Raw genomic sequence first — 25576 nt, 5'->3', positions numbered from 1 at the left:
AAAGAATCAAGTGAAGGAAAGATGAATTGAGAGAGGGAAAAATTTAATTACTTTGTTTTATAGTTAACATGTGATTGTTATTTTATCCCGGTTGAGGGGTTGTTACAATATCGATTCAGATTCGATTATAGATGAATTATATTCCATAAAATATCAAAGAATGTAACTTTAATAGTGAGTTTATTTTTATTTTTACTTTAATTTTATGTACTTTTAAATTTATTTTTTAATATTTTGGATAGTATATTTGAATTAAAACTTTACTGATAACTTTAAAAATGTATGTATATAAATTAATAATTAATCTTAAAAAATATTTATATATTTATTTAATAGCCCAGGACAGGAAAAATTCTTGGCTCCGCCCTTGATCTCACTATCTCTTTTTTCATCATCATTATTGTTTCACCATCATTATCTTGTCTTCCATAACCACAACCATTAAAAAATACTTATAAGTAGAATATTTTATGTAAAAATATTTTTCAAGCCAAATATTAAAATATATTTTACATGTGAATTGTTTAGTGGGATTATCTGTAAAATATTTGATGCTAAACAGAATAGTGGACTTATAACCCAATAAAAATTCAATTAATTATTTTTTTAAATCAAAACAATATCAATTAAAATTTACATGGGTTAACGTAAATTAACCTGTTACAGCTATTTCTTTCAACATGAAGTTTCACTACCCGAAGTCCAATCCACCTTGGTAAGTAAAACCCCCTTATTTATCTACTCTCTACTCTCTCGTGATTCGCGTTAATATTACCAGTACACTTCTCTTGGCGTGGTTACAATACACGTGCACCCCATCGGTGATTGGTCAAACGTTCCCAAAATTGATACAGACCGACAGATCACTAAACAAGCGTCGACCTAGCACAGTAATTTCCGATTTCATGCTACATCTTAAACTCTTTTTATAATAATTGTTATTTATCTAACATCATACATACATATAATAATTAATTTTTTTTTAAACCACGGTAATTTTCGAAAAACTTTCGTTCAAGCACGGGCAAGCTAATCGGGGGTAGTTTAGGGAAAAGGGGCGTCAATCTAAGTCGTCTTTCAAACCCACGAAGCTCAGGAAAATGGGGCATCTGACACGTAGAGCCCACGGAAGGTGGTCAGCTCAATGTGTGCGTTACAAATGGCAACACTTATTTCAAGCCCTGCCCTTCTTGGAGAAACCAAGTGGCATTTCCTGATTAGGCCCAAACTGCTAAAGAGTAAAGACTCATTAGGATTTTGTAGTAAATAAAGGGTAAAACTAGTCATTTCGCCTGACCCCCCCTCCCCTCCCTTTAACTTTGCCCACCCTTTAAAAGACCAGAAAAGCGGGAGACGCTGATGTAGGCGCAGTCACAGAGAGAAAGACACGCAGGAAATGGAGAGAAAGGGATTGAGTGAGTGAGAAATGAAGTCTGGAGAGTGAAGTGTTTTCCGAAGAGAAAGAAACAAAGACTTTCCTTATTGAGAGCGAGCGTGTTGACGGGGAATCTAGAAGTTGTATACAAAGATAGGAAAAACAAAATGATGGGAATAGTGCAAGAGCAGAACATGGAGAAGCACATAGAGAAGCAAATGGGTTGCATGGCAGGCTTCCTACAGATCTTTGATCGTCACCAGATTATCACTGGAAAGCGCCTCTATGCCACCAGACGTCTCCCTTCATCTATGGTCAGTTATAGTCTACTCTCTGACCAGTATGTGTTCTTTGCTCTGTTTATGTCTTTTTTTTTAACGTTAGTGTGTCATTATTTGTGGGAACTTTCAGGGTGTTGATTCTACTCCGAAGTCAGAGAAGTCAATGGGATCACCAGCGATATCAAGAGAATTGGAGAAATCGCAGCAAACAAGATCAATGCCTTCTCCAGACAGGTTTAAGCAATCTCCGGTAACGGAGATCCGGCCGCCGGCAGCACCGGAGTCTCCAATACCGGTTGAGATTCAATCAAAATCGCATCTTACTCCTCCTGTATTTGAATTGAAAGACGGCCCGAAATCATCCTGGAGATCCTGCAAAGAAGCTCCAAGACTGTCTCTCGATAGCAGAGCAACTTTTGATGCGAAAGGAAGCCTTAAACCGAGAGAGATCCGTACCAATGCTGCAATTTTGTCAGTCAATGGTTGCGAAAACAACGTAGAGCAAGCAGACTACAATGACAAGCAACGCCGATCACCAAGTGTAATTGCGAGGCTCATGGGGCTTGAGCCATTGCACGACGCGGATCCTGAACAGGTGAAGAAACCTGAACTGAGAAGATCTGCTTCGGAGTCTAGAGCCTCCAGAGAGCTGTTTCAGTATCGATTCATTGATGGAGTCAATTTTCAGTTAAAGCAAACACAGCAGCAAAACAAACAAAGCAATGTTTCAAGCAAAGGAGCTAAAGATCAGAAACTAAATGGCAGAACAGTAGATCCAAAAGCGTACAATGTGGTGCGGAATGCGAGAGCTGAACCAGCTAGAGCTCAACACAGAGGGATTGGACAGAGGAAGAGCTTCTTTGATTCAGCTGATTTCTTTCCCGAGCCAAAACAGACAGTTTCTATATATGGTGAGATTGAGAAGAGGCTGAGAATGAGAGGAATCGATGAGCCATCGAAAGATCTCGAAACCCTCAAGCATATCCTTGAAGCTCTGCAACTCAAAGGCCTTCTACATTCCAACAAGCCAGCAAATCAAATTAATCAAAGAAACTTCGTTTACGAAGAATCTCCGATCGTCCTAATGAAGCCAGCAAAATCACTAGCTTCAATGAACATGCCAGCTGGAAGAATCATCAACGACTCGCCTCTTTCAAGTTTTAGACCAAGATCTGGTGTTCGTCGAGATCCAAACTATGCTGAGACATTGCCGGCAATGAGCCCCAGGCGCGAGCGTCCAGAGATTGAAAAGAATGCAAGGGGGCAAGTCAGAGGTAGGAATTTGAGTTCGCCAATGGGAAACGAGAGTAGCAGTAGAAGGAGACCTTTGAGTGTTGAAACGCAGAAGAGAGTTAGCAATGATTCAGTCGAGCAAAGAAGAGTGTCTCCGGTTCAATCTCCTAAAATCATTTCGAGAAAAACTGGGTTAGATCAGACGACAACTCGGGCACTTAGAAGAAAACCAACGGTTGAGATTTATCACAAGGATGACAAATCATTTGTCCTTGCAGACGATGACTTGTCCGCTTTTTCCGAGAGTAGTGTCAGCACCTCTTCTCACGCTGATATGGAGGTGAATTTTCAGTATTTATTTTATTAATTAAGGGATTTATTTAGTCTCATTGTAAGTAATCTGTTGGTTAGTTGGTGTTAAATTTAATTACATTAATATTTTGGGACTGCAGAGGTCGAAATTAGAGGATTATAACGAAGGGAGAAATCTATTAGAGAGGTGCGATAAGCTGCTCCACAGCATAGCGGAGATAACTGCCAGCGAGTTGCAACCTAGTCCGGTATCAGTGCTCGACTCGTCCTTTTACAAGGAGGAATCTTCTCCTTCACCTGTAATGAAACGGACCGTTGATTTCAAAGGTAAGAGTTCCCTGTTTCTGCCACTCTGTTTTAATATGTGCTCGGTTCGAGAATTCCAGAGGATTCTCTGAAAGCTTAGATTTTTACAGATTTATGACGTAGTTTCTGATTCTCTAATTTAGGCCTGAAATTTGAGTCCAGTAGATATCTAGACGTACTTGTAGTTAGCGTAGTGGTCCTCCCCTTCCATGGCAGTCAAGTAAAATACATCAACAACTTACCGTGTCAGTGGCTAATAATGTGCCTAAAATATGGGGTATCGAACCATAAAAATAGATCATGGGGGCTGGCTTAATTGGTCGCTGCTTAGCTACAACTCAGTAACATGGTAAACTATGCTACTAGCTTCAGCACCCTAAAGGCAGGCGATGGTGGTTCAAGTAAAAAAGGCAGAGGAGCTCCGGTTGTACAGTCACGTGGAGAGATGGTAGTGCTTATAGAGTGATGATGATCATCGGATTTGTGAAAACGACTGCGTATCTTGTGTAGTCCTTATTTATGACCGTTAAATAGTAAATACAGAGTAACTGGGATGAGTAAGGAGCTTTAAATTGAGCCTCAAAACAGGCACTGCTGCGAAATTACTTTATAAAAGAGAGAAAAACCCTGGATCTCCGTACTCTTCTTTCTTCTATAATTTATCCGCTTAGAAAAGAATACGCTTCCCTGAGCTGACAGATAGGTGTGCATTGAAGGCTTCCATAACAAATTAGAATGCTTGATGCCTGTCTTGCTTACTTTTAATAATGCCCACAATGTTACTGCCTTGGCTTCTTGGAGCTGAGCTGGCTTCTTGGAGCTGGCATATCTTTATTTCTATGATCGTTTGCTTTCTCTGTCGGTTCTATTAAGCCTTTGTTACTGTCATGGTCTGTACTGACGTAGACAGTGTTTCCTTCGTGTTAAAACTTACAAGTAAAGGAACATTTTAATTGACACAGCGCTGCCTATGAATAATGTTGTTGTCTTGCCAATTTATCATAACTTTGGACGTTCATGGCTTATGATTTTTTTTTATTTATGTATTTTTTGGTCAGATCAATTAGAAGAAGTAGAGGTAGAGGATGATATTTGGAGCACAACAATCTCAACTGCTGAGTCAAATTCCGATGACTCTGACCTTATGTACATTTCTGATATCCTCCGAGCTTCGAATTATTTGCCTGAGGACTCCGATATATTCCTGCTGCTAGAGAAGCAGCAATATCTTAAAGGGAAGGACACTTCCAAAGTGTCAACACTCCAAAGAAAGCTTGTTTTTGACACAATCACGGAAATTCTGAATAGCAGGAGACATTTGCCTCCTTGGAAGGCTATTAGTTTGACGAATCCTGAGAGTGGACCAATTTCATTGCAACAAATCTGGTCAGAATTTCAAAGAATTCGGGAGAGGGACGCATCAGATGACTTGTTTGAAGTGATATGTGGAGTGCTTAGAAAGGACCTGGCAGGTGATACCATTAATGGATGGGGAGATTGCCCAATTGAGATGTCTGAAGCTGTTTTAGATATTGAGAGACTGGTATTCAAGGATTTAATTGGCGAAACCATCCGAGATCTCGCTGCTTTTGGCCGGAAGGGAAAATGCAATCAAGGAGACCCCTTGCCTCGAAGGAAATTGGTATTCTGAAAATGAACGAAGAAAAAAATAAAGCGGCCATCGTCTTTTTCGTTCTTTTTTCGTTTTTTTTTTTGTTTTTGTTTTTGGCAAGGGAGGATTTAACAATGTGGTGGGGAATGTTTAGTTTAATTCACCAGAAAACCAGCATATCTAACGTTCGCTTTTGCATTTAGTCTGTAAAGAGGGGAGGGAACCACGAATGAAAACGTTAAACTAGGTGTATGTGTAAGCTTTCAAGCACACATGAGGTTTGATCTTTTAAAATATTGGGAAGTTATAAAGTGCATGGAAAGCTCAATTATTTTACCACTGAAAGAGAGTTTAGTCCACTAACAAGCAATGAACCTCATTGCATCTGCTACTCTGAAAATTATGGTCGAAAGTGTTAAATCTCCGTGACTCTTCAAGCTAGAGAGTAGAGCTAGGGTGTTGGTGGTCATCAAACTTATCATGTCCACCACCACCGTGAGCTCAAGTTTTCAAGAGAGACTTGCATGTGTTTTGACTGTTAGATAGTCCCTTCTTTGGATCATGATGTAAAGAGAATCTCTTGGAAAAATAAGTACTGGTTGGCTTGGAAATGGATTTACCATAGGAGAGGGAAAAATGACAATTCGTTCTATAACAGGTAATTCCTGCTAAAATTACAGGAGTAACTTTCACCTGCATCACGCTTTATTCGTACCTTCTTCTTTTAAATGCAAGATGCAGCAGGTAGGGTTCTGCCCCTGAAGTCTCAGTGATATCAGCAAGTAGCCATATAGGAAAAAAAATTATTTGATGAACGACTGAGGTATGATCTACTGTCAAGGGTAATACATGAGTACTTGCCTACTATAGATTTAGATTTCGTTTGTTGTTTGAAAAGTGATTTTAAAAAAGTTATTTTTTAAATTTTTTTAAATTTATTTGTTATTTGAAAAGTTGATAAACAAAAAATATTTTCTGGTCAAAGAAAAATACTTTTCAGTTAAAGAAAAATTTGATTTGGTTTTTAAAAAAATATTTTCTTTTTATTCTAGGCGGAAAACACTTTTTAAAAGATGTAAAAATTTTAGAAAAGTCATATTATTTATTGATTATATCAAATTTGATCCTCAAACTTTTAATTGTTATATATATTTTGTTTTGAATATTTGTTTTTCAATCCTTTAAAATTTAATTTTTATATTAACCTTGGTCCTCATTTTTATAATTGTTATTTATTTTTTCCTTATCATTTTTTAATTGAAATTTATCTATTAAATTTGGTTCTCATTCTTTTGATTGTTACTTATTTTATTTGAAACAATTTATGAAATGTTAATTATTATTATTTTAATTTCTTCATCTTTTTATTTTTTTATTTTTTAGATTTGATCTCTATTATTTTTTTGATTATTATTTATTTTATTTGACATAATTTATGAAATTATATATTTTTTTCAATTTCATTCTCATTCAACTTTTTAATTTGTAAGATTTGTTCCTCATTATTTTAATAAATTTGAAAAAAATAAAACATTAATAAGTTATTTTCCAGACATAACCAAACACTGGAAATGTTTTCTAATTTATTTTTCATTACACTACCAAATATCGAAAAATAATTCACTTTTCCGGAATTCACTTTTATTAAAAAAACTACTTTCCAGCAAACAAAGAGGGTCTTAGTTTCATAGGATTTAAGGAAGAGTTCTAATATTGTTATATTGTTAGAAATCTACAATATTAAATTAGTTTTCATGTTATATGTTATATAGATAAAGATAAACTTTAATTAGATAAGGATAAAAAAAAGTGTTAGCTGCTTAGCAAAATCAATGTGAGTTTTGTTCAACAATCGGTATCATGTTCTATAGTTTGAAAGGGAGGGAGGGCCAATAGGTTAGGAAGAAGAAAAGGCATGCGCAGCATTGTCTTTGGCAGATCTCCCCAAAACAAACACAGCAGCAGGAAAAAGGAGAGGACATGCAAAGTACCAATGTATTTGACGACAAAAGACATAGCTGTAGTTTACGTGATGAAGAAAACAAATATAATAACAGTTTGTTTCTTGGAAGAAGAAGACCAACAGTAACAACCTGTAGCAATCAGGCCTCTCCAACGCAGGCAGCAGCTTGTAACAGTCCTCCCACCAGCAGCCAACACCTGAAGTACCAGATCTTTCACATAACAGTTGGCTTCCATCACAACAGCAGATCAACAAACACGATAGCAGCCTTGTATTAGCAAACCACTCTCCAACAGCAGCAAGAAAACAGATCACGACAACAACATATTTCAAACAATCCAGTTGCAGCTCAGCATGTTCATGCCAGCAGTAACACAGCTTCAAGTCACAGTTAAAGAAGAATTCTTTCACAGCTTGCAGCAATGATGAGAGATGTTCAAATTGTTGAAGGGATCAAGAATCTTAACAATCAGAATTACACTACATGGTCAAGCAAGGCCAAGATTTGTAAGAAGTAGACAACGACAATGAGGACACACACAACCAACCGAAGATATGAATAGAGGTCTACACAAGTAGAAGATTAAAGCCAGTAAAGCAATGTTTATCTTGAAAACCATGATTGAAGATGATATGTTGGAACACATTTGGGATGCTTCAACGCCAAAAGAAGCATGAGACACCCTTGCTTGTATCTTCTCAGAGAAGAATGACGCCAGACACAACTAGACATGATGATTACTCAGTACTTTAATAAGGTAAAATCAACATGTTGTAAGATTTCCAAATTAAAACCTGAATCAAACTATCGGTGAAATAAGGATGAAAAAAATAATCATCCATTGTTTAAAAATCTAATATCAAAGTTACGTTGCTGCAGTGCAAGGATTACATGCTTAACCATTGAGTTTGAAATTTTAGCCATAATAGCAAGAATCTCATTGAAGGGTGATAAGGAAGCACTCTACACTAACAATGGCAGGAGTAAGCGGTGGTGTACTCGCAAAGATAGAAACCAAAATTTGCGCACTGATGATGAATCTAATAAGGATGTTAATAAGAAGAAGAATTATTAAAGTAAGGGAAGCTTTCATCAAGGAGGAGCTTAACAAAAGATTTGAAGGCTAATGTTATAATTATGAAAAAGTGGTCACATGAAGAAAGCTTATTGGTTTAAGAAATCAACAGAAAACAATGCTGCTATTTCAAGTTATGAAAAGCAAGTTGAAGATGAATGGAATGTTGATGCATCATTTTCGAAAGAAGAGGAAGAACTAGCATTGACAATGACAATTAAAGATTAAATCAATTATGAGAGTAATTGAATTTTTTATCCCGAGTGTTCTAATCACATGAATAATGATAAGTAAAGGCTACAATATCTGATAAAGTATAAAGAAAGTCGTGTGGTTATAACAATTGACAACTCAAGATTATTAATAATCCATAATGGTAAGACAACAACCACATCTCATTATAACTTTGATAAGGTTTATCTTCTAGAAGTTAATCGTGTTCCAGATATGAAGGAAACTTTGGTGTCTGTAGCATAATTAATATTAACGAGCTATTATATCTTGTTTGGTCCATATGATGTTAAAGTATACCAGGATTGTGATTATGACTAAGATTGTGACTATGATCTTGATCACAACGAGAAGCTAGATCAATAACTAAATTTTTCTTTTATTGATCCTTGGAAAGAGAAGATCCAACTACAAGTTCAAAACTCAAAAAGTATTTTGTTTCCATACAAAGAAAAGGACATTGAAGTAGATGAAAAAGAGCTTATTGATTTTGATGATTTTGATAAGCATGAATTAGTCAGTTGTCATAAAAATATCTATATATAATGAAAATGTCTCACCAGGTTAAATAGAAGAAAGTATCAATGAGGCTGATCCTGATGATGAGGATAATTTTGAATCTCCAATGTCTTTAGATAATTGTTCAAACAATATACAAGAACAAAAGTTAGATGCAGAGCTAGAATAGTCATCTACAAAGATGGATGTTGTTGTTCTGGTTAAAAGTTTTGTTTAGAAGAGTTACGCTTCTAGAAAAAGAGTTTTAGCGGTTAAAGACTTTCCTCTACTTTATGGATCAAATGCTCCATGTCTTAATAAGGAAGAAGTTTTTGTGCAAAAGAAGTGTTCTTGTCCAGAGAAAAAAAAATTAATGGCTAATAATGTTAAGGGTAGAAGCTTCAAGAGAAAGATTTCAGATTTTTATGGTTCTAAAGAGACAAATTAAAAGATTCAGTTGATAACATTAGAGGTAAGTTACAAGAAATTAAAGACATGCAACCTCAAAAGTCAATTTCATTTGGAAAAGCTACGAATCCAATTGAAGGTTTGGAAACACAAATATGGTTTGAAAGAATGCACTTGATGTTAAGCACAATAATGAAACTAGCTTTGTCAATGCCAAAGAAATCAATATTTGGTAATGATAAAATATGAACCATATCAACATTATTGAGGCAGGATGTCATGAAAAGAAGAAAATGATGAAAGAATGATGAACCATATCAACATTATTGAGGCAAGATGTTATGAAGAGAAGGAAAAGATGAAAGAATGATGATAATTACTATTGAAAGAAAATATTAAAGTTCAATATCAACTAGGATTTAAATTCATAAAATTTAGAGTTTATAAGAGTTTTTATATTATTAAAACTCTACAATATTAAAATTATTATCTATTAAAGTTTTATCATTACTAGAAATTAACTGAATGACTATTTTCATCTTAGTTACGTAAGGATAAAAGTCTATATATAATCACCTTAAACATTCAAATTTAGAATAAAAAACATAAAAAGATAATAAAGAAAAAACGTCAGCTGCTATATTTTTATTATAGCAAAACCAATGTGAGTTTTGTTAAACATCAATTTTAAGTGAAACTGGAAAATGTGTGGATTTAGTTTGAAAGATAAATTTACTAAAATTCTGTTTATTTTTGTGTATTAAAAGAGTTTTTAAAAAAAATTAAATTTTTTTTATTTCAAATTGATATATTTTTTATATTTTTAGATCATTTTGATATGTTGATATTAAAAATAATTTTTTTTAAAAAAATATTATTTTAATATATTTCTAAATAAATATTACATTAAAAAATAATCATATTCTCTATATCCTAAATCCTGATATCTTAGATATCTTTTGCTCGGAGCTGCGATAACTTCCTGTTTCTGCACATGCTGCTGACTACAGCTACAAGATATTTAAATGCTGCTATTGTTTGCGTGTCTGCAAGGCTATTGTTTGTGTGTCTGTAATCTTAATGGATTCGGTTGGCGCTTATAAATGTTTGATTTGATATGTGTCTATTTTCAGCCAGTTCATCTATAATAGATCATCTTGTGCAGGGAGCCCCTTTATGGCTTGTAGGGGAAAACGGGGAGAATATTATGATATGCCAACAAGTAAAATAGGACCCACTAACAATCCTTTCGTGTTGCAGATATTACAAGAACTCAACTAGGAGAGGTTAAAGGCTTGGGACCCTTGAGCCCCTGATTAATAGTACCAGAGACTGATGGAATTTAAAATTTGTCTTCTGAAAGTACCCGTAGAAAGTTGCTTAATGGCCAATGCATTAACCAAATTAAAGGTACCTAGGGTTTTTTCTTTAAGCTTAGCACTCCCGTTTCCCGTATTACAACATTGCAGCTAAAGTAAGCATACCATGTGCTGCTATCTTTAAGTTTATCGAAGGTTCTGAAAAACATGTTCTCGTCACCTCTTTCCAGTAATTATTTGGTCGCTAGGCTCTGAGACATTCATGGGTCCTGTGCGCTCTGTGTTAGCAGCAATCTAACAAACTTTTCGTTGAAAAAAAAAAATGATGATGATGGCAAAGAAAGGAAGAAAGAAACTCATGGGCCACTTCAGTCCTCCTGTAGGACTCGTTCTGTCGCTTAGTTTGAAGCTGTGGTTAAATGAAAGGGGTTGTGGCTGGTCCCTTTTTCATGCCCGTCATCACACCCACTACCCATTAATTTGATGCAAAATGTTTTGGCAGGACATTGTCATGGGCGCTGCTCTATCTCGATGAATCATTATGTGTATCGCATGGTCGAAGTACTTTGTATATCAGAATGGTTCCCATCCTCATAGCCCCACTTGGGCTTCGTATATTTTTGCTTTTTATCACATTGTTCTTCCCTTTTATTTCTTTGGCTAAGCTGTCAATGTGTGATGTGTGCACAGGACAACGAAAGCAAAGATACAAATGCAGTGGGGTTATAAAATGATAGCTACCTCAGCGCACAGCAGGAGCCTTGATTCCTTATTTCATTTCACTTTTCCATTATAGGTTTTGTGGCCCATTTCTTCCAGTTGGCTGGTCCCTCTTTGCTTTTTGGCCAGAGCAATTTTCTCTTTCACTTCTAAACAGGGTAATATGAGGTCCTTCTCATCCTTGTAGAGTACTAGGCTGTCCATTTACATGTTGCGAGAGTTAAATGGTGGTGGTGGCATGAGACACATCTCACTGCCATGGGCTTTCACTGTCTTTCTGGGCGGTACATTACGACATCTGTTACGAGGCAGGAGTTGATCAAGAGTGCCCTGGATGATCAGGATATAGACGTCACGTTCAAATATAAATGGATGCTTTTGTGTGCTGGATGAGGAAATTAGCCAAGAGTCAAACAATGGTCCTGGCACCCGAGATGGTAATGAAGGGCAATTGAAGCTTCTCTCTGATGGAATGGTGGATGAGTGTCATCTTTTGTTAGGTCGAACTAGTAGGAGTCTTTTTTCTTGTGAAAAAATTACATATAGATAAATTTATTTTTCGAGAAAAGGACTAGGACCTCTTCTCATATCAATTAATTCAATTTTTAAATATTTTTTTCAATCAATTCTAACTATAATTTCGTCTAAGTTATAGGTAAGAAGGTTTAACGAAAACAATATTATTTTAATTTTTTTAAAAAAACCTCAATAATTTTATTTTAGTTAATTAGATCATGGGTCAATCCTGGTTTTTACCTACAACTTTGATTAATTCTTTTCTTTTTTAAAGATTCAAGTTCTAAATCTATTAGGTCTTGAATAAACCCACGAGGTTGATCTAGGCTTTTTATTGTTTATTTTTTCTTTTACTGCTTGTAATTTTTCAAGAATTGAACTTATATCCTGTTTATTTTTATATTTTAAAAGTATTTTTAAAAAATTAAATTTTTTTTTGTTTTTTAAATTAATATATATTTTTTTATATCATTTTAATATGTTAATATTAAAAATAATTTTTAAAAATAAAAAATATTATTTTAATACATTTTTAAAAAATATATATTTTTAAAAATAAACACGTACAACTAATTAAACATTCTTAAAGCTAAGGATTCACAGCAGTGAAAAAAATTATTACCGTAATAAATGAGCATGATGTCTTGATTAGTGGCTATCAAAAACTCTTTCCACTCTGACAATCCTTTTCTTCAGCTTTTATCTTCCCCTCCGTCGTGTCAAGACTCACAGTAAGTCATGTTTTTGCCACTTGGAATTGGAGATGGTTTTTAACTCACCCATGCCTTCTTCTTCTTCTTCTTTTTTTAGAAATATTCTTTCGCATAATTATTTATAATGAAGAATTCAGAGTTCTTGAAGAATACAAACTCAACTTTTCAAACGGAGTATTGGACCTTGTAATTTCTGTACTTGCTCCATGACATCTACCCATCAGCCAACAGGCCCGGCCCACACCCCACACCCCAGAACCAAGTCTGTATGAAGCCCACACTTCAACTTGCCGTAATGTTATGATGGGCCCAACTCAAGCCCACATTTAAGCTCTATCTTAAAGAGAGCCATGGCATTTTCTCCCCAACCAACGTTATACACATTTTTTTGAGCTCTCTGTCATCATTCTGCACTGCATGGTACCTCTACTTTTTTGGCTGATCATCGTTTTTTATTTATTTATACAGTAATTCTTTTTGTGAAGCAACGCAGCGTTTAGCTTTATTTACAGAAACCGGGGTTTATTGTTTTATTAGAAGGTGTTAAAGAGCAAAATTATGGAAAGTTAAGCCATTTTAACCTATGATATAATCTTGAACATTTTTATGATGCCGCATGTAATTGTTCTTCAATGATTTTTATTTTTATTATTGTTGTTGTTTCCTGGCATGAAAAGGCTCTCCATAAGAAAAGAGAAATCAATCAATCAATCAATCAATCATACTTAGTTGATACAGATGTAATCAATTAAACAAAATATTGAGTGCAATTATGCTGTACAACGCTCTGTGGAATTCACCAACAAGGACATTTTTCTGGGGGGTTGAGTGCTGAAGGTGGGAATCCTGCTCCACCAATGTCCCGTAAATATTGCTGAAAAAACGTGAAACTTATGTGCTTTGCTTCAATTTAATGGGTTTTTTAGTGTTTTTTTATTATTATTGTTGTTGTTGGCAGCCTTGTTTAGGTTTACAAGATATATACGGAGACGATACTAAACTTTTCTGAGGATGGTGGAAGCTAAGAATAGCAATTAAACAGATAATATATAGTTTTTTTACAAGTAAAAAAAGCTGCAAATTCAAACCTCAATCAAGTCTATTATTTCTTTTGGTACAACAAAATTTAAAAACAGAACTAAGATCTAGAAAAGAAGCTTCCTATTGAGCATGTTAGCAACAACAGGCTCATTCCTAAGTGAAAGAATTCCTAAATTTTCAATCTTGAAACATCCTTAGCTTAGCTGTATATTTAACCATAAAATCCTCCCTTGCATTGGCTTTTTTACAGGTATGATGAAGTTTCACCTCCCAGGCTAGCAAATATCTTCACTGCAAGAGCTCTAAACTTATAAAACTCCTCCTGCTGCCGTCAGAAACCAGAGGAATAGCATTTTAGAGTAAGAGTTGCACAAAATCCATAGCCTCTCCCAAGCTAATTAACAAAAGACCATACTTCAAGGCCAATAATTCAGGCGAAAGATTACCTTCAGTGCCTACAAATCTAGTATAATTCAGGCGAAAGATTACCTTCAGTGCCTACAAATCTAGTAAATTAACCCCACAACAAATGAACCTGCTGAAGTACGAATAAGACCACCAAATCCAGCTCTCCCTGGATCACCTAGAGAACTAATTCCATCCACGTCTAACTTATCAAAGTCCTCTGCAGGACGCTGCCAAGAGCACTCTAAAGGATATGAGGTGCTAGCCTCGGTACTCTTCCACGCCGAAATGCAATCAACAGCCATATTGTGAATGTTCCTGATAAGCCATCATCACCTCCATAAAAGTCGCCAAAACTCGTAATATTCTTGTGACGTCATATCCACCACATAGTACTTAAGAATAAATTGGCAGAATTAGAAGAAGCCAGAGCCCTAATCCATGCATTGCATGGCATTGCTGCAACCGCATCCATTAACATTGCTCAATCCAATTATGCTCCAAATCCTCCTCTCCTCCACACAGTCCCTCAACATTGTTTATCGCAGACCCGAACAACATCACTATGTTTGTGAAGTTTCGACAAGAATAAGCATGACGATGAAGTTCTATTACTGTCAACATCATCAAGGTATTCGTCCTCCTCCATCCTTGTTAATGAGTATCCATTGCGTTTATTGTTAAAAAATAATATAAATCATATATTAAAATAACTTAAATTATTGAGTTGAGATGATTTTTTAATATGGTATTAAAATATTAATTATCAAGTAATCACAAGTTTAAATCTCATTATTTATATTTATTCGTAAAAATATAAAAAATCAAGATGGTTTTTAACACCTATGATTGAGATCCAAACATAGCCTTTGTAGAATGAAATGATACCTCTTTTAGGCTGCCCCCCGTATGCCTTGTAACTCCACCGAGTTTCACATTTGAACACTTGAAAAGAGATTATCATGAAGGGTTTCACTTTCAGCTGATTTTTTTTTGTATAATGGGTTGCATTAGTCAGTCACTCTCTCAACAAGACAGAAAATACAGCAGAAAAATCCTAGTTTGGACATTAGACAGCATATAAAAGGTGGGAGACAATCTTGGTCCACCCTGCTGATTCTAAGCCCTACAATAAATCCTCAATCAAAGCACTTCTCGTAATAAAATGGCTAATTGCCTTCGCTACGAGCAAATTTAAGAAAGTAGAGGTGCATCACCCTAGTCAAGCCTCACCAAATACCGCGATTTTCAGCAGCGTCGCACTAGTTCCCTACTCGATAAATAGTATTTACTTCGAGGAAAGGAACAATGTTTTCACATTTTATCATTCTGTCCAAGGATCTTTCTAGTCTAAACTGTGACCATTGTTTGGCTTCATTAATTAAATGGTGGTCATTGTGATGATTTCATCTCAATGAAAGGGGACAAGGAGAGTTGATGGTAATAACTTTTGGATTTTGAATGACCTTTCATGTTTAGCGAATGACGCAAGCATTTATCATAAAACCCATGTTTGAAGTAATCATGATATGCTACTATCTCTTCAAATTTTCAAATATTTCTTGTCTCGAATATGTGTGACCGTTATTAGTGAGTTTCATCCAAAATCCACAGATGTTCCTTCCACATTGACATCACAACATTTCAATTACTTGTTAGAGCTATGGCTCTGGCATTCCTTACTGACCTTCTCTTCAGAAACCAAAAGGCTATGGAATGATCTTGGAATCATGACATGTCAATTCCTGCTAAAAAGCATCCTGGGCTTGAGTACATCGTCCCTTTGACATCTATCATAAACTGGCCAAAAAAAAGCAGCACTTGAACAAATTTGTTCGACTTTTTCATTAAGGTAACTTACACATTAGCTTAGCAAAATGAATGGTCGATCGTCATATTTTTTTATTTTTTATTTACTACCATAGCACTGTGAAATCTGAAATACCCTAGTTATAGGCTAACATGACTACATGAAAATTCTTGAAGAAACGGAGGAAAACTGCAGTAGATACACCATTAAAAAGGGATAAGAATAAAGAGGCACACACACTAATCTCTATGCAACTCAACAATATTGCCTATTTTTTACCAGTGCTGAACAAGTTCTTTCTTATTCCTTAAGTGGTCTGTTAAATAAGTAAAAAATCATTACAACATTGTGACTTATGACAAGTACTGGTCATGAACTTCTGAATTGAATAAACAGTATGAAAGAAATATCTCTCAATTAGTTGTCAGTATAAAAGGTTTTTGTGGTAAAATGCCTTCCTGCTTCCTTCACAGCTTGCGCCGTCATGTTAGCTCGAGCATTGCATACTGTGCTTTCGGTTTTCTTTGCCTGCAAATCATATACACAAGAATTTTGTGAGTGAGAAACGAAATTCCCATTTTATATTCTGAACTTTGATGTTATTAATGTCCTAGTAGACTGTCCATTTAGAACACGTAAATCCTCTTTTGATCTACGTACGTATGGCCTGTCTGCTGATTGGATGTGATGCTTAGAGGCGTTATATAAGCTAAAACATACTTTGGAATTAATTAGGGATGCATGAGCATGTGCTTATGTGAGGGTGGTTTGGATCATTACATAGTTTATAACATGGCTGCTTGAATGCTGGATCTTCAGTTATCGCAGGAGGTTCCTGGCCATATATCATCTCACAGCTCATATCATCAAAATCTGCGAAAATCAGATAGCACACAGTTAGCATCTTAGCTGCAGTAGACAGATGCTCTTCATTTAAGTCATCATGTGTTGATTGCAAAATTATAATTAACAATGGTGGCCTCTGTGCCTAGCTAATGATTGGCACGTGGGAATGTAACGAACGTTCAACTTGGGTGCTTGTTGTGATACTACATGGGATAGGTTTAGAATAATGTGCTTGTTTCGGGAACAGATGAATATTAGTGTCTTGCATTGAACATTGTCGACTTGATGGCACTAATCATGGAATCGTATATTTCTAATTAACGTTCACGAATTCAGGTATCTTTGACTGGATTTGCATAATGCAATTTATATTAGCAGTATTCATCCCTGTGTGATGGAATTTTCACCTTAGATTGGATGGATCTAGTTGCATTTTTGCACCCTTAGTGGTTATACTCGGGGCCCTCCTTTGACATGATGAGCATGGCCTCCACGTTCTCTAGTGCAGGTACTGTTACTCCCGGAAGCATATCCCTTTTTCTTTTGTTGCTTTTCAATTGCTATAGGCGTAAAATCGGGAATGATCGTTGTTCTTTTGGAAACTCTTCTATTTTAATGTTCTACATATTATAGAAAGTGTTGAATTATATGATGTATATTATAGTAATTTTACTTATCATGTATGGCGTATAGGTTTAATCTTGTGTAGGGCTCTATAATCTTACTAATGTATGCTACCCTACTTATATAAATAAAAAAGGATAGCTAACACATTGTTTAAGCCTCTTATTGTTCTATTGTTTTTAACTTGGTATAAAAACCTTATTGTTCTATTGTTTTTAACTTGATACAAGAGCCTTGCATCTTGACATTTTTCTTTTTTTCCTTGTGGATCTAACACAAAATCATAACAACGCAGCTCCTACCACCATTGTTATCCTTGATCTGATTCTCCCTTCCTTGCCCAAGGTAATTACATTGACATTATCTTCCTTTTCGTTTGTTGAATAAGCTAGTGGTTCTCTTCTTCCAACTCTTGTCGCTGCTGCCACTGGTTCTCGTCTCGCAGCTTTCATGCCTCTCTTAAACACTCAACAATAATTTTTTTGAAGCTCTCAAACACTAATAATTATCTTTATTGGTAAATGCAGATGAAGTCATATCTTATTGGTCATAGAGTATTTCACTTTGTTGATGGCTCATTTCGTGTCCCTCTTCTCGACTTGCCACTTTCAATGGTTCTCCCTTTCAGATCAATCCATCTTTTCTACTTTAGAAACAACTTATTTTAAATGCCCTTCTCTCTCTCTTTTTTTCATGGATGTGATGCACCTTGTCATTAAGTGTCAGAATTCATGCAGTTCTTAGCACACTTTTGAATAAGTTATTGCCTCTCCGGCGAACTTTAGAATTATACAATTTCATGGCACTTTCCAAGAAATCTGTCAAGGTGATGATTTTGTCACTATTTTATTTGCCAGAAAGAGAACTCCTTGTTTGATGAATTGGCAGTGGCTAGAAGGCCTATTTCGTTATAGGATTTGAACTTATATGTGTTTCGCGAACTTCATGGTGAATTTAAGGACTTTGTGACTAGTTTATCCACCAAGACTAACCATCTTTCCTACACTGACCTCCACAGTTACCTCCTCACTCATGAGTTTTTTCATAAAAGTTTACTTCAATCCATTGAAAGCTCTGTTATTACCCTGTTGCTGCCTACACCAGCTCAGCCCCCCTTAGCTTTTATTGCTCAGGGTCAGTTTTCCTCCTCTCATAGACAGTCCTTTGGTTCTCATAACAACAGCTACAATTCTTATCATGATAGAGGTCGTTTTCATAGTGGTTGGCGCAACAACAATATAAATTTTAATAATGACACTACTTTTTACCGTGGGAATAATGGTCCTAACAATAGGATTTGGTAACAACATAATTAACAGCAAGGAAATTGTTCCCTTTCATCAAATCAGTGGTCTAATACATGATCTGTTAGGTGTCAACTTAGCTATACTTTTGGTTAGTCGGCTCAACAGTGTTCCCAACTCCACAATCACTAGTTACAAGATAATGTCAACCTAGCTCTTAGCAATATTTCCACAGGAATTTATGCTGGTTAATTGGTTTATAGACACATATGTGAATTAACATGTCACTTCTAATATTGCGAACATGACAGGTTCATAACCTTATCTTTGTAATGATCAATAGCATATTAGTGATAATAAGAGACTTATCATCTACCATATTGCTCATACTAAATTACACCAAAAAAAACCTTTATTTTGTCTAAGGTTCTATATGTTTCTCGAATTGAAAAATCATTGTTATATGTTCATAAGTTGATGCGGCAGAAGGTAATTTTCTCACAAAATTAAATCTATCCAAACAGACTAGGGTTATGAATATAAAAAATTACATACTTTTTTTCAGGCCATTAGTGTTCACCACTAATTAATTTGTCCATATACTCATAAACGAAATGACATTGTTACATGTCATCATCGACATACAGTCAAAATTGGTCTTACTTTTCTGGTTCATTTAAAGCACCTTTATGGTTTTGGAATTATATGTTTGAAACTTCTATGTATCTCATTAATTGTATGCCTACTCTTATATTGTAAAATAAATCTATTTGAATGTATATTACACCTTACTCCGGATTATAATTTTTTATGTACTTTTAGGTGTCTTTATTATCCCTTTTTATGTTCATATAATGTTCATAAGTTAGACTTTTGCTCCACTTCATGTGTGTTTCTAAGTTATAGATCCTCTAATTAAGGTCATTGTTGTCTTAACATGTTATCTCAAAGAATTCACATTTCTCGTCATAAAAGATTTCATGGACATGCTTTTTCATTTGACAATTTTGTCCAGGTAGCTAATTTTCCTATGCCTTCAATTTACATTTACCAAACTCCACTACACACCTGCCTTCTCTAAGTACTTTTCTAATACCTAAATCCAACTCACTACCTATGATACCTCTCTCAATTGACCGTTCGATCGTGTCTTCCAGCCCTGCTCTTATATCACAACATGCATCTTTATTTATCGATCATTCTTCAAGTTCTACCCCTTCAGTGACATTAGTTTCAACCTCCTCTGATGTTGTTGCCCAATCTGGTTCGATGTTTGGTTCAACATCTTCTGCCGCATCAACTTCATCACCTCATGTTTTGGACTTGGTTATTGATTTGTCCAACTACCCTATTTAGCAAACTTCGAGTTCATATCCTTCCTTTACTATTCCAGCACCTCGATACCATCCTATGGTTCTTTATTCCTAACAGTCCAAAACAATAAATCTATCAACGACTTTGGCTTCCCCTAACACCTCTACATCATGGGTAACTACTTCTTATGGTTTACATATCACTCCTAGTTCATGTTTCTCCCTTCATGGTTTTATTAATGTTGATTGAGTTGATAGTATTGATAATCATAAGTTAACTAGTGGTTATCTTGTAAAGTTTGGTACTACTCCTATTTCTTGAAAATCAAGCAAATAACGATCAAGATGATCAAGATGGCAGGCACATTTTTTAAGCCTCCTATTATTTTCAACTCTACACATTATACGTTCTTTGCAGTGCAAAATAAAATTTGAGAATATTGATTTTTTATGAATTATTCTGTGTTTGTTCTTCTTAAGATTTTCAAACGCAGTATCTTATGATACATGCATACAAAAATTTGGTTCCTATGCCTGTTTGGCCGGCAATGCTTATAGTTGCTGAAGGAGAATACTTACTTGGAACCATGTTAACTGGCATTCCAAAGGAGTGCTTGATAAATGTTTGACTTGGAACCTTGCATAGATTAGTACACATCCCAATACAGTCTGTCTCCTCTAAAAACCTGCAAGGTGTAGATTTGATGGCTAAATACCAAGAGCAATGAAAACTTCAATGATGATTTGATAATTTCCATTGCGATGGCCATGATGGTAATGGAGAAGGGGAGAGCCTTGAAGCAACAAAGCAGATTGATTTGGGAAAGAAAGTGTCAACATATATGAGATAGCAGGGGGGCCTTATGACTATGAATTTCGTCTAGGTTGAAATTACAGAGAAGTTAATATTTACCTGCACTTTTTTATGTGAACCACATTCTTTTCTTTTCTTCCATTGAAGTCGGATTCCCGCACCTTGTTTTGTAAAATTGATAAAATCACTCTCGTTAGTGTATAACTCACAATTTAATACAGAATGCTATTAATTAAGACAAATTTAGGTAAAAAAAAAAGGGGGGGGCAGAGCATGAGGGAAAACAAATATGAGTAAAAATATTAATGGTTGAAGGCCAACGTTAGTATTGGATCAGCAACTTCTTCTTTTTTCTGGCTCAATTCTCGATTTTTCAAGCTGCCGTGACAAATTATCTCTTGATGACTTTCTTCAGCTACTGGCATGTTTTTTTCCCATGGCAAAGGAACTGAGGCGAGAGGGGGAAGAAAAAGAAAAGGATGCTCCACCACTATTTTTTTTTCTTAAGGAAAAAAAATGAAAATTTTAATTTTTGGTGTAATTTCCATGTAAACCCATCTAAAACAACAAATCATGGAAATGGAATTTCCCTACCTCGCAGGGTCCGACTAGCCAAACAAAGAACAAGGTTGTGAAGGCAGCAAAATATTCTCTTGTAAACGTGCACTGTGGTAGCATGATCTTTACCTGCCACAAATCAAAACAACAACACTGATTTATTATAATATCGGAGCATACTATAAGGAATTTAGGAATTATTCCTCACGTGACAGAGATTGGTAGATAAAATAATTAATGGTTCGATAATATCTAAAAGGTCTTCTTGTAGTGATTCATGTGCCTCTGTCTCAAACATGTCCAAATCAACTTTGCATCAAGGATGGAAGGAATGAGAGGAAATATTATCTCCTTTTGATAAAATAAATAAAGAGGAGGAAGAGAATGAAGAAGATGATGATGATGATTATGCATGTTTTGCCACTAAGGCATGTTGTTTCAGATGGTGTTGGCATTTACAGTAACAGCTGCTAAAAGATGCAGTCAGAATGCTTTATTTCATACACACATAGATTTACTACTCAACTTGCATTATTTCTGGGATCGAAACTGATAATCTGAACTCATTTGTTCTCAAAGAAATAGAGATGAGAGGCCTAGGAGTTCCCATGCATTTCTCTCTATATATGTATGCATGAAACCTGATTAATAGTTCTATATATCGGTAATATATAAACAAGAAAAATATGCATCGAACTTGCCAAGGTCGATATCGTTGCGGGGATGGCTCTATTAAGAGATTGAAGCACAACCTCGTGTTGTTGAGTTGGACTGAATTTCCGCCATGTATCTCTAGCTGTCTGTGTCAAGCTCTCATAATCTCTCTTGCTGTTTCTCATCCCTGCACATGTTTTCGTGATCTGATTTTCTTTCCTCGAAAATGAAATGAAGAAAAGACCATATGAATAATCAAAAGAAATTAACTAAACCTGTTGCATCTTGAAATCGCTGCGATAGATAGTTTATAGCTAGCTTAGCAAACCAGCTATCGTTATAGACAGTAGTATTTTTCGTAAGTCCTCCTAACATATCAGTAGGATGCGAAGCTTTCTTTTCCTCTCCAGTCATATTATTATCTGGTGTTCTTGTTAGAACGGCAAGAACAGGAGAGCGATGTTTGAGCTTCCAAGCACGCTTCTGTCGCGGCAGGGATGGAACAGGACTTCTAGTTTGACAAAGAAATCTTGCATCCATGTCTCTGATTGATCAAGAAGAAAGATAGGTTAATTAAGAGGCCTAAAAATTCTGCACTGAGTTTTAGGAGGAAGTTTTTGGCAGAAGAGGAGCATAAGGCAACAAAGAGAGCTTGTCGAGCATTTTAAAGAAAAACGACTGGAACAAAAATTGGAGTAATCTTTTTTGTTTATGATTTATGGAATCTTACAACCTTATTGGGTTATTGCACCTTCCATTCGGACAGAAGATGCTCCTTTTGTTTTGAATGTATATATATAGTAAATTACAAGTGGACGTTTATTAATTTGTACAATATTGATTATCATCGCCACCTTTCGGACAAGTGATCAACGTAAGGCACCGCACCCTCTTCCATTCAACTTGTATCACATCGAAGATCAAATATTACAAAACATAATCCCAAAGAATCTTTCACTTGGAAGTCATCAATTATCCTCTTATTATTTTTCCGGTGAACTGCTTAGCTCTTTAGTCTTTGTTTTATGTGTTTAGTATTGTGTTGTATTGTGATTTTTAAAATTATTTTTATTTTAAAATATATATAAAATATTTTTTTTAATTCCTAATATCAATACATTAAAATCATCTAAAAAATTAAAAAATAAATTGTTATAGATTTGAGATAAATTAATATGTTTTTTGTATGACATATTAATTTCAGAAGGAAATGTAAGCCGGGTTATCTTTTTGTTCGGTTCATGTCTTCATGTGAAGAAGGCATCAAATATTACACCAAGCGTGGGCCAAAGCACGTCGGACTTGGGGATTAGAACTTGTCTCATCCCGGAGATAGTCACCTCAACGTGGGTGGGCTTAAGAAGATGTCGTCTGGATTCTGTATCGAAACAAAACAAAAGGATGATACCGCACAGTATTCAGGGACGAGACAGAACAGTGAAAGAATTTGTGTCGGTCCAATATCAAATACTTATTTATGCATTTTTTGTTTGGCTATTAGTGAAAGACTAGATTTGTAACCATCGATGGCCCAGTGATAAAAGCTTGGGATCAAGAGATTTGTTCCCTCTGTGGTCTTAGGTTCGAGCCCTATGGTTGCTCATATGATGGCCACTGGAAGCTTACATTGTCGTTAACTTTAGGGCCCGTGGGATTAGTCGAGGTGCGCGCAAACTGGCCCGGACACACACATTAAACTAAAAAAAAAGACTAGATTTGTTATCCAAGCTTCGCTGCGGATCGAGCAAATTTATTTTTTAATATAAAAAAACATGGGTAAAAAAAACCCAAATCTCAAGTTATTGATTTAAGTAGTAATCTAAACAATATGAAAATAAAATGCAACAACAATATAAAAAAATATTAAGATGTTATATTAATCATTTTGTCCTTCACTGTATTTAACAATTGTTTTGGCAGTGGGATAAAGTTGTTTTTTTCAAGGATCCAAATGTTATTTATTAATTGATTAGGGATAATTTAATCATTCAATAAAAAAACATATTGATGCCCTTAAAAGTTCAAAAGTATTGACATTGCAAAGAGGAGTTTTGTTGTCTTTACATAATTTTTGTTCAGTAAAATCACATATTTAACCTTTAACTTAAAAAGATCTAAGGTTGGCTTGGGAGGGCATTTTCGTCTTTGCAACATAGTTTTTTGTAATGTTCATATGTTCTTAGGACCTATTTAGTAATTTATATTATTAAAATATTAATAAATTAATAAAACAAGGTTTATGTGTGCTACGCATGCATCAGCATGCATTGTCCCTACGCCATTCTAGAGGCGTGTGTAGAGTATTTAATAACTAAATGAGAATCTACCCTAAATAGATTATGTAAATAACCTATTAGATATATTTATGGACTAGTGGGACAGGTTTAAGTCCAAGATGAGATATGGTCGTGTTAGGCTAGAATTATAGTTTAAAATAGCTATAATTTTTTATTCAACTGTTGTATCGTGCTCAAATTTTTACAAGAGTTTCTGGATGCTGTTTTTTCTATAGTAGTCATTGCATCGCTACGCGGACAGTCGAATATTTATATATCAGAAATTACCCCGAGACCTTCTAGTTTTGACAATTCTGAGATTTTCCTTGTTATTTTCAGAACTAATCAACTGGTTTCACTGACCATTACGAACTGGTCATCTACTTGAACAAAAAATTACATGGTTTGATCATATCACGTTTCAAAAATATAATATTTATTAAATATCATTATTCTGAAGTGCAACAATTATCTCGCCACCAAGAGTTTTTGCTTTTATGTGAATTCTATTTTTAAAAAAAATTTATGTGCTAATTCTCTAATTTAGGCCAAAAAAAAAAAAAAAACCCGGCATGTGACGTTGCGCGCCGCTCTCACTCACAACAATGCCGCAAATTGCAGATTGACTAATAAGTCGTTGATATTACACCTTACTCATAACACCCAATTCAGGGCGTTCTAGCTCAGGCCTGGTCACACATCAGATGTGTTGAATAGGGTGAATCCAAGTTTTTTTTTTTTTGAAAAAAAAAAGGCGTTTTGTTTCAGTAAAAAATAAAAACCAGATTTTTCTTGACCTATCTAGCTGGGCCAGGTCTAGCAACCCTCCTTCCAATCCCCATTGCAAATCACATCTGACACTCCCTAGCCGAAGGAACCAAAGGGTGCCACTATCCGACCATAGGAATGTGTTTGAACCAGCTCCAAGATTATGCTTTTCTTTAATTTGATCTTCTTTTAACCTTCTCTTCTTAAGGCATTAGAGGAAACTTCAATTGAAGGATAGCGTTGTTTGATTTCCACACTCAATGATAGTATACTATGTTTCTTTAGAACAATTGGTTCAATTGTTGTTCTTAATACTAAATAATTGTAAAAACATCAATTTCCCAGATATTATTTTTTATATTGTAGATCCTAGCTAAAAAACTGACCCATCACCTCAAAATTTGGAAGTCGAAAGGATCTATAGCGTGAGTAAATCTTTTTCCAGGACAGCAGTGAACTCACCTGTCATCTAACAGGGATGCAATGGAATACAATAGACATGATCTTCTGGCTATACTCATCCTTTAACTAAAACAACATGCTTCTTCTGTTTATGAGAAGTTAAGAGGCAACTCGCCCTACGACCTTTCAGTTGTAATAGCATAATTTTAAATCACAGGATTTTTTTCGTTTTTCTGGGAAACACAGAAGCATGGAATG

General features: G+C 35.3%; 2 protein-coding genes across 4 annotated transcripts; one reads left to right on the top strand and one right to left on the bottom strand.

The window, feature by feature from the left end:
* Positions 1–1345: 1345 nt before the first annotated feature.
* Positions 1346–5458, top strand: LOC7480008 (protein LONGIFOLIA 1). Its single transcript, XM_002302046.4, has 4 exons — positions 1346–1689; positions 1787–3229; positions 3342–3528; positions 4566–5458. The coding sequence occupies exons 1-4, from the start codon at positions 1543–1545 to the stop codon at positions 5156–5158; spliced, it is 2370 nt and encodes a 789-aa protein (XP_002302082.1). The 5' UTR covers positions 1346–1542; the 3' UTR covers positions 5159–5458.
* A 10528-nt stretch (positions 5459–15986) lies between these two features.
* On the bottom strand, positions 15987–22585 carry LOC18096146 (beta-carotene isomerase D27, chloroplastic). 3 transcript variants are annotated; one of them, XM_024595984.2, is made up of 7 exons: positions 22148–22579; positions 21971–22059; positions 21255–21347; positions 20760–20821; positions 20426–20532; positions 16600–16692; positions 15987–16347 (listed from the first exon to the last, which is right to left on the bottom strand). In XM_024595984.2, the coding sequence occupies exons 1-7, from the start codon at positions 22410–22412 to the stop codon at positions 16307–16309; spliced, it is 750 nt and encodes a 249-aa protein (XP_024451752.2). In that variant the 5' UTR covers positions 22413–22579; the 3' UTR covers positions 15987–16306. The 3 variants fall into 3 exon arrangements, with proteins under 3 accessions (XP_024451752.2, XP_052306521.1, XP_052306522.1); XM_052450561.1 differs by having other exon boundaries at positions 21920–22059; positions 22148–22574; XM_052450562.1 differs by lacking the exons at positions 15987–16347; positions 16600–16692 and adding an exon at positions 17537–19957 and having other exon boundaries at positions 21920–22059; positions 22148–22585.
* Between the last annotated feature and the right edge of the window lie 2991 nt (positions 22586–25576).

Source organism: Populus trichocarpa, chromosome 2, assembly GCF_000002775.5.
Source record: "Populus trichocarpa isolate Nisqually-1 chromosome 2, P.trichocarpa_v4.1, whole genome shotgun sequence".
In the NCBI taxonomy this organism is placed as follows: domain Eukaryota; kingdom Viridiplantae; phylum Streptophyta; class Magnoliopsida; order Malpighiales; family Salicaceae; genus Populus; species Populus trichocarpa.
This window is presented reverse-complemented; position numbering and strand designations above follow the sequence as displayed.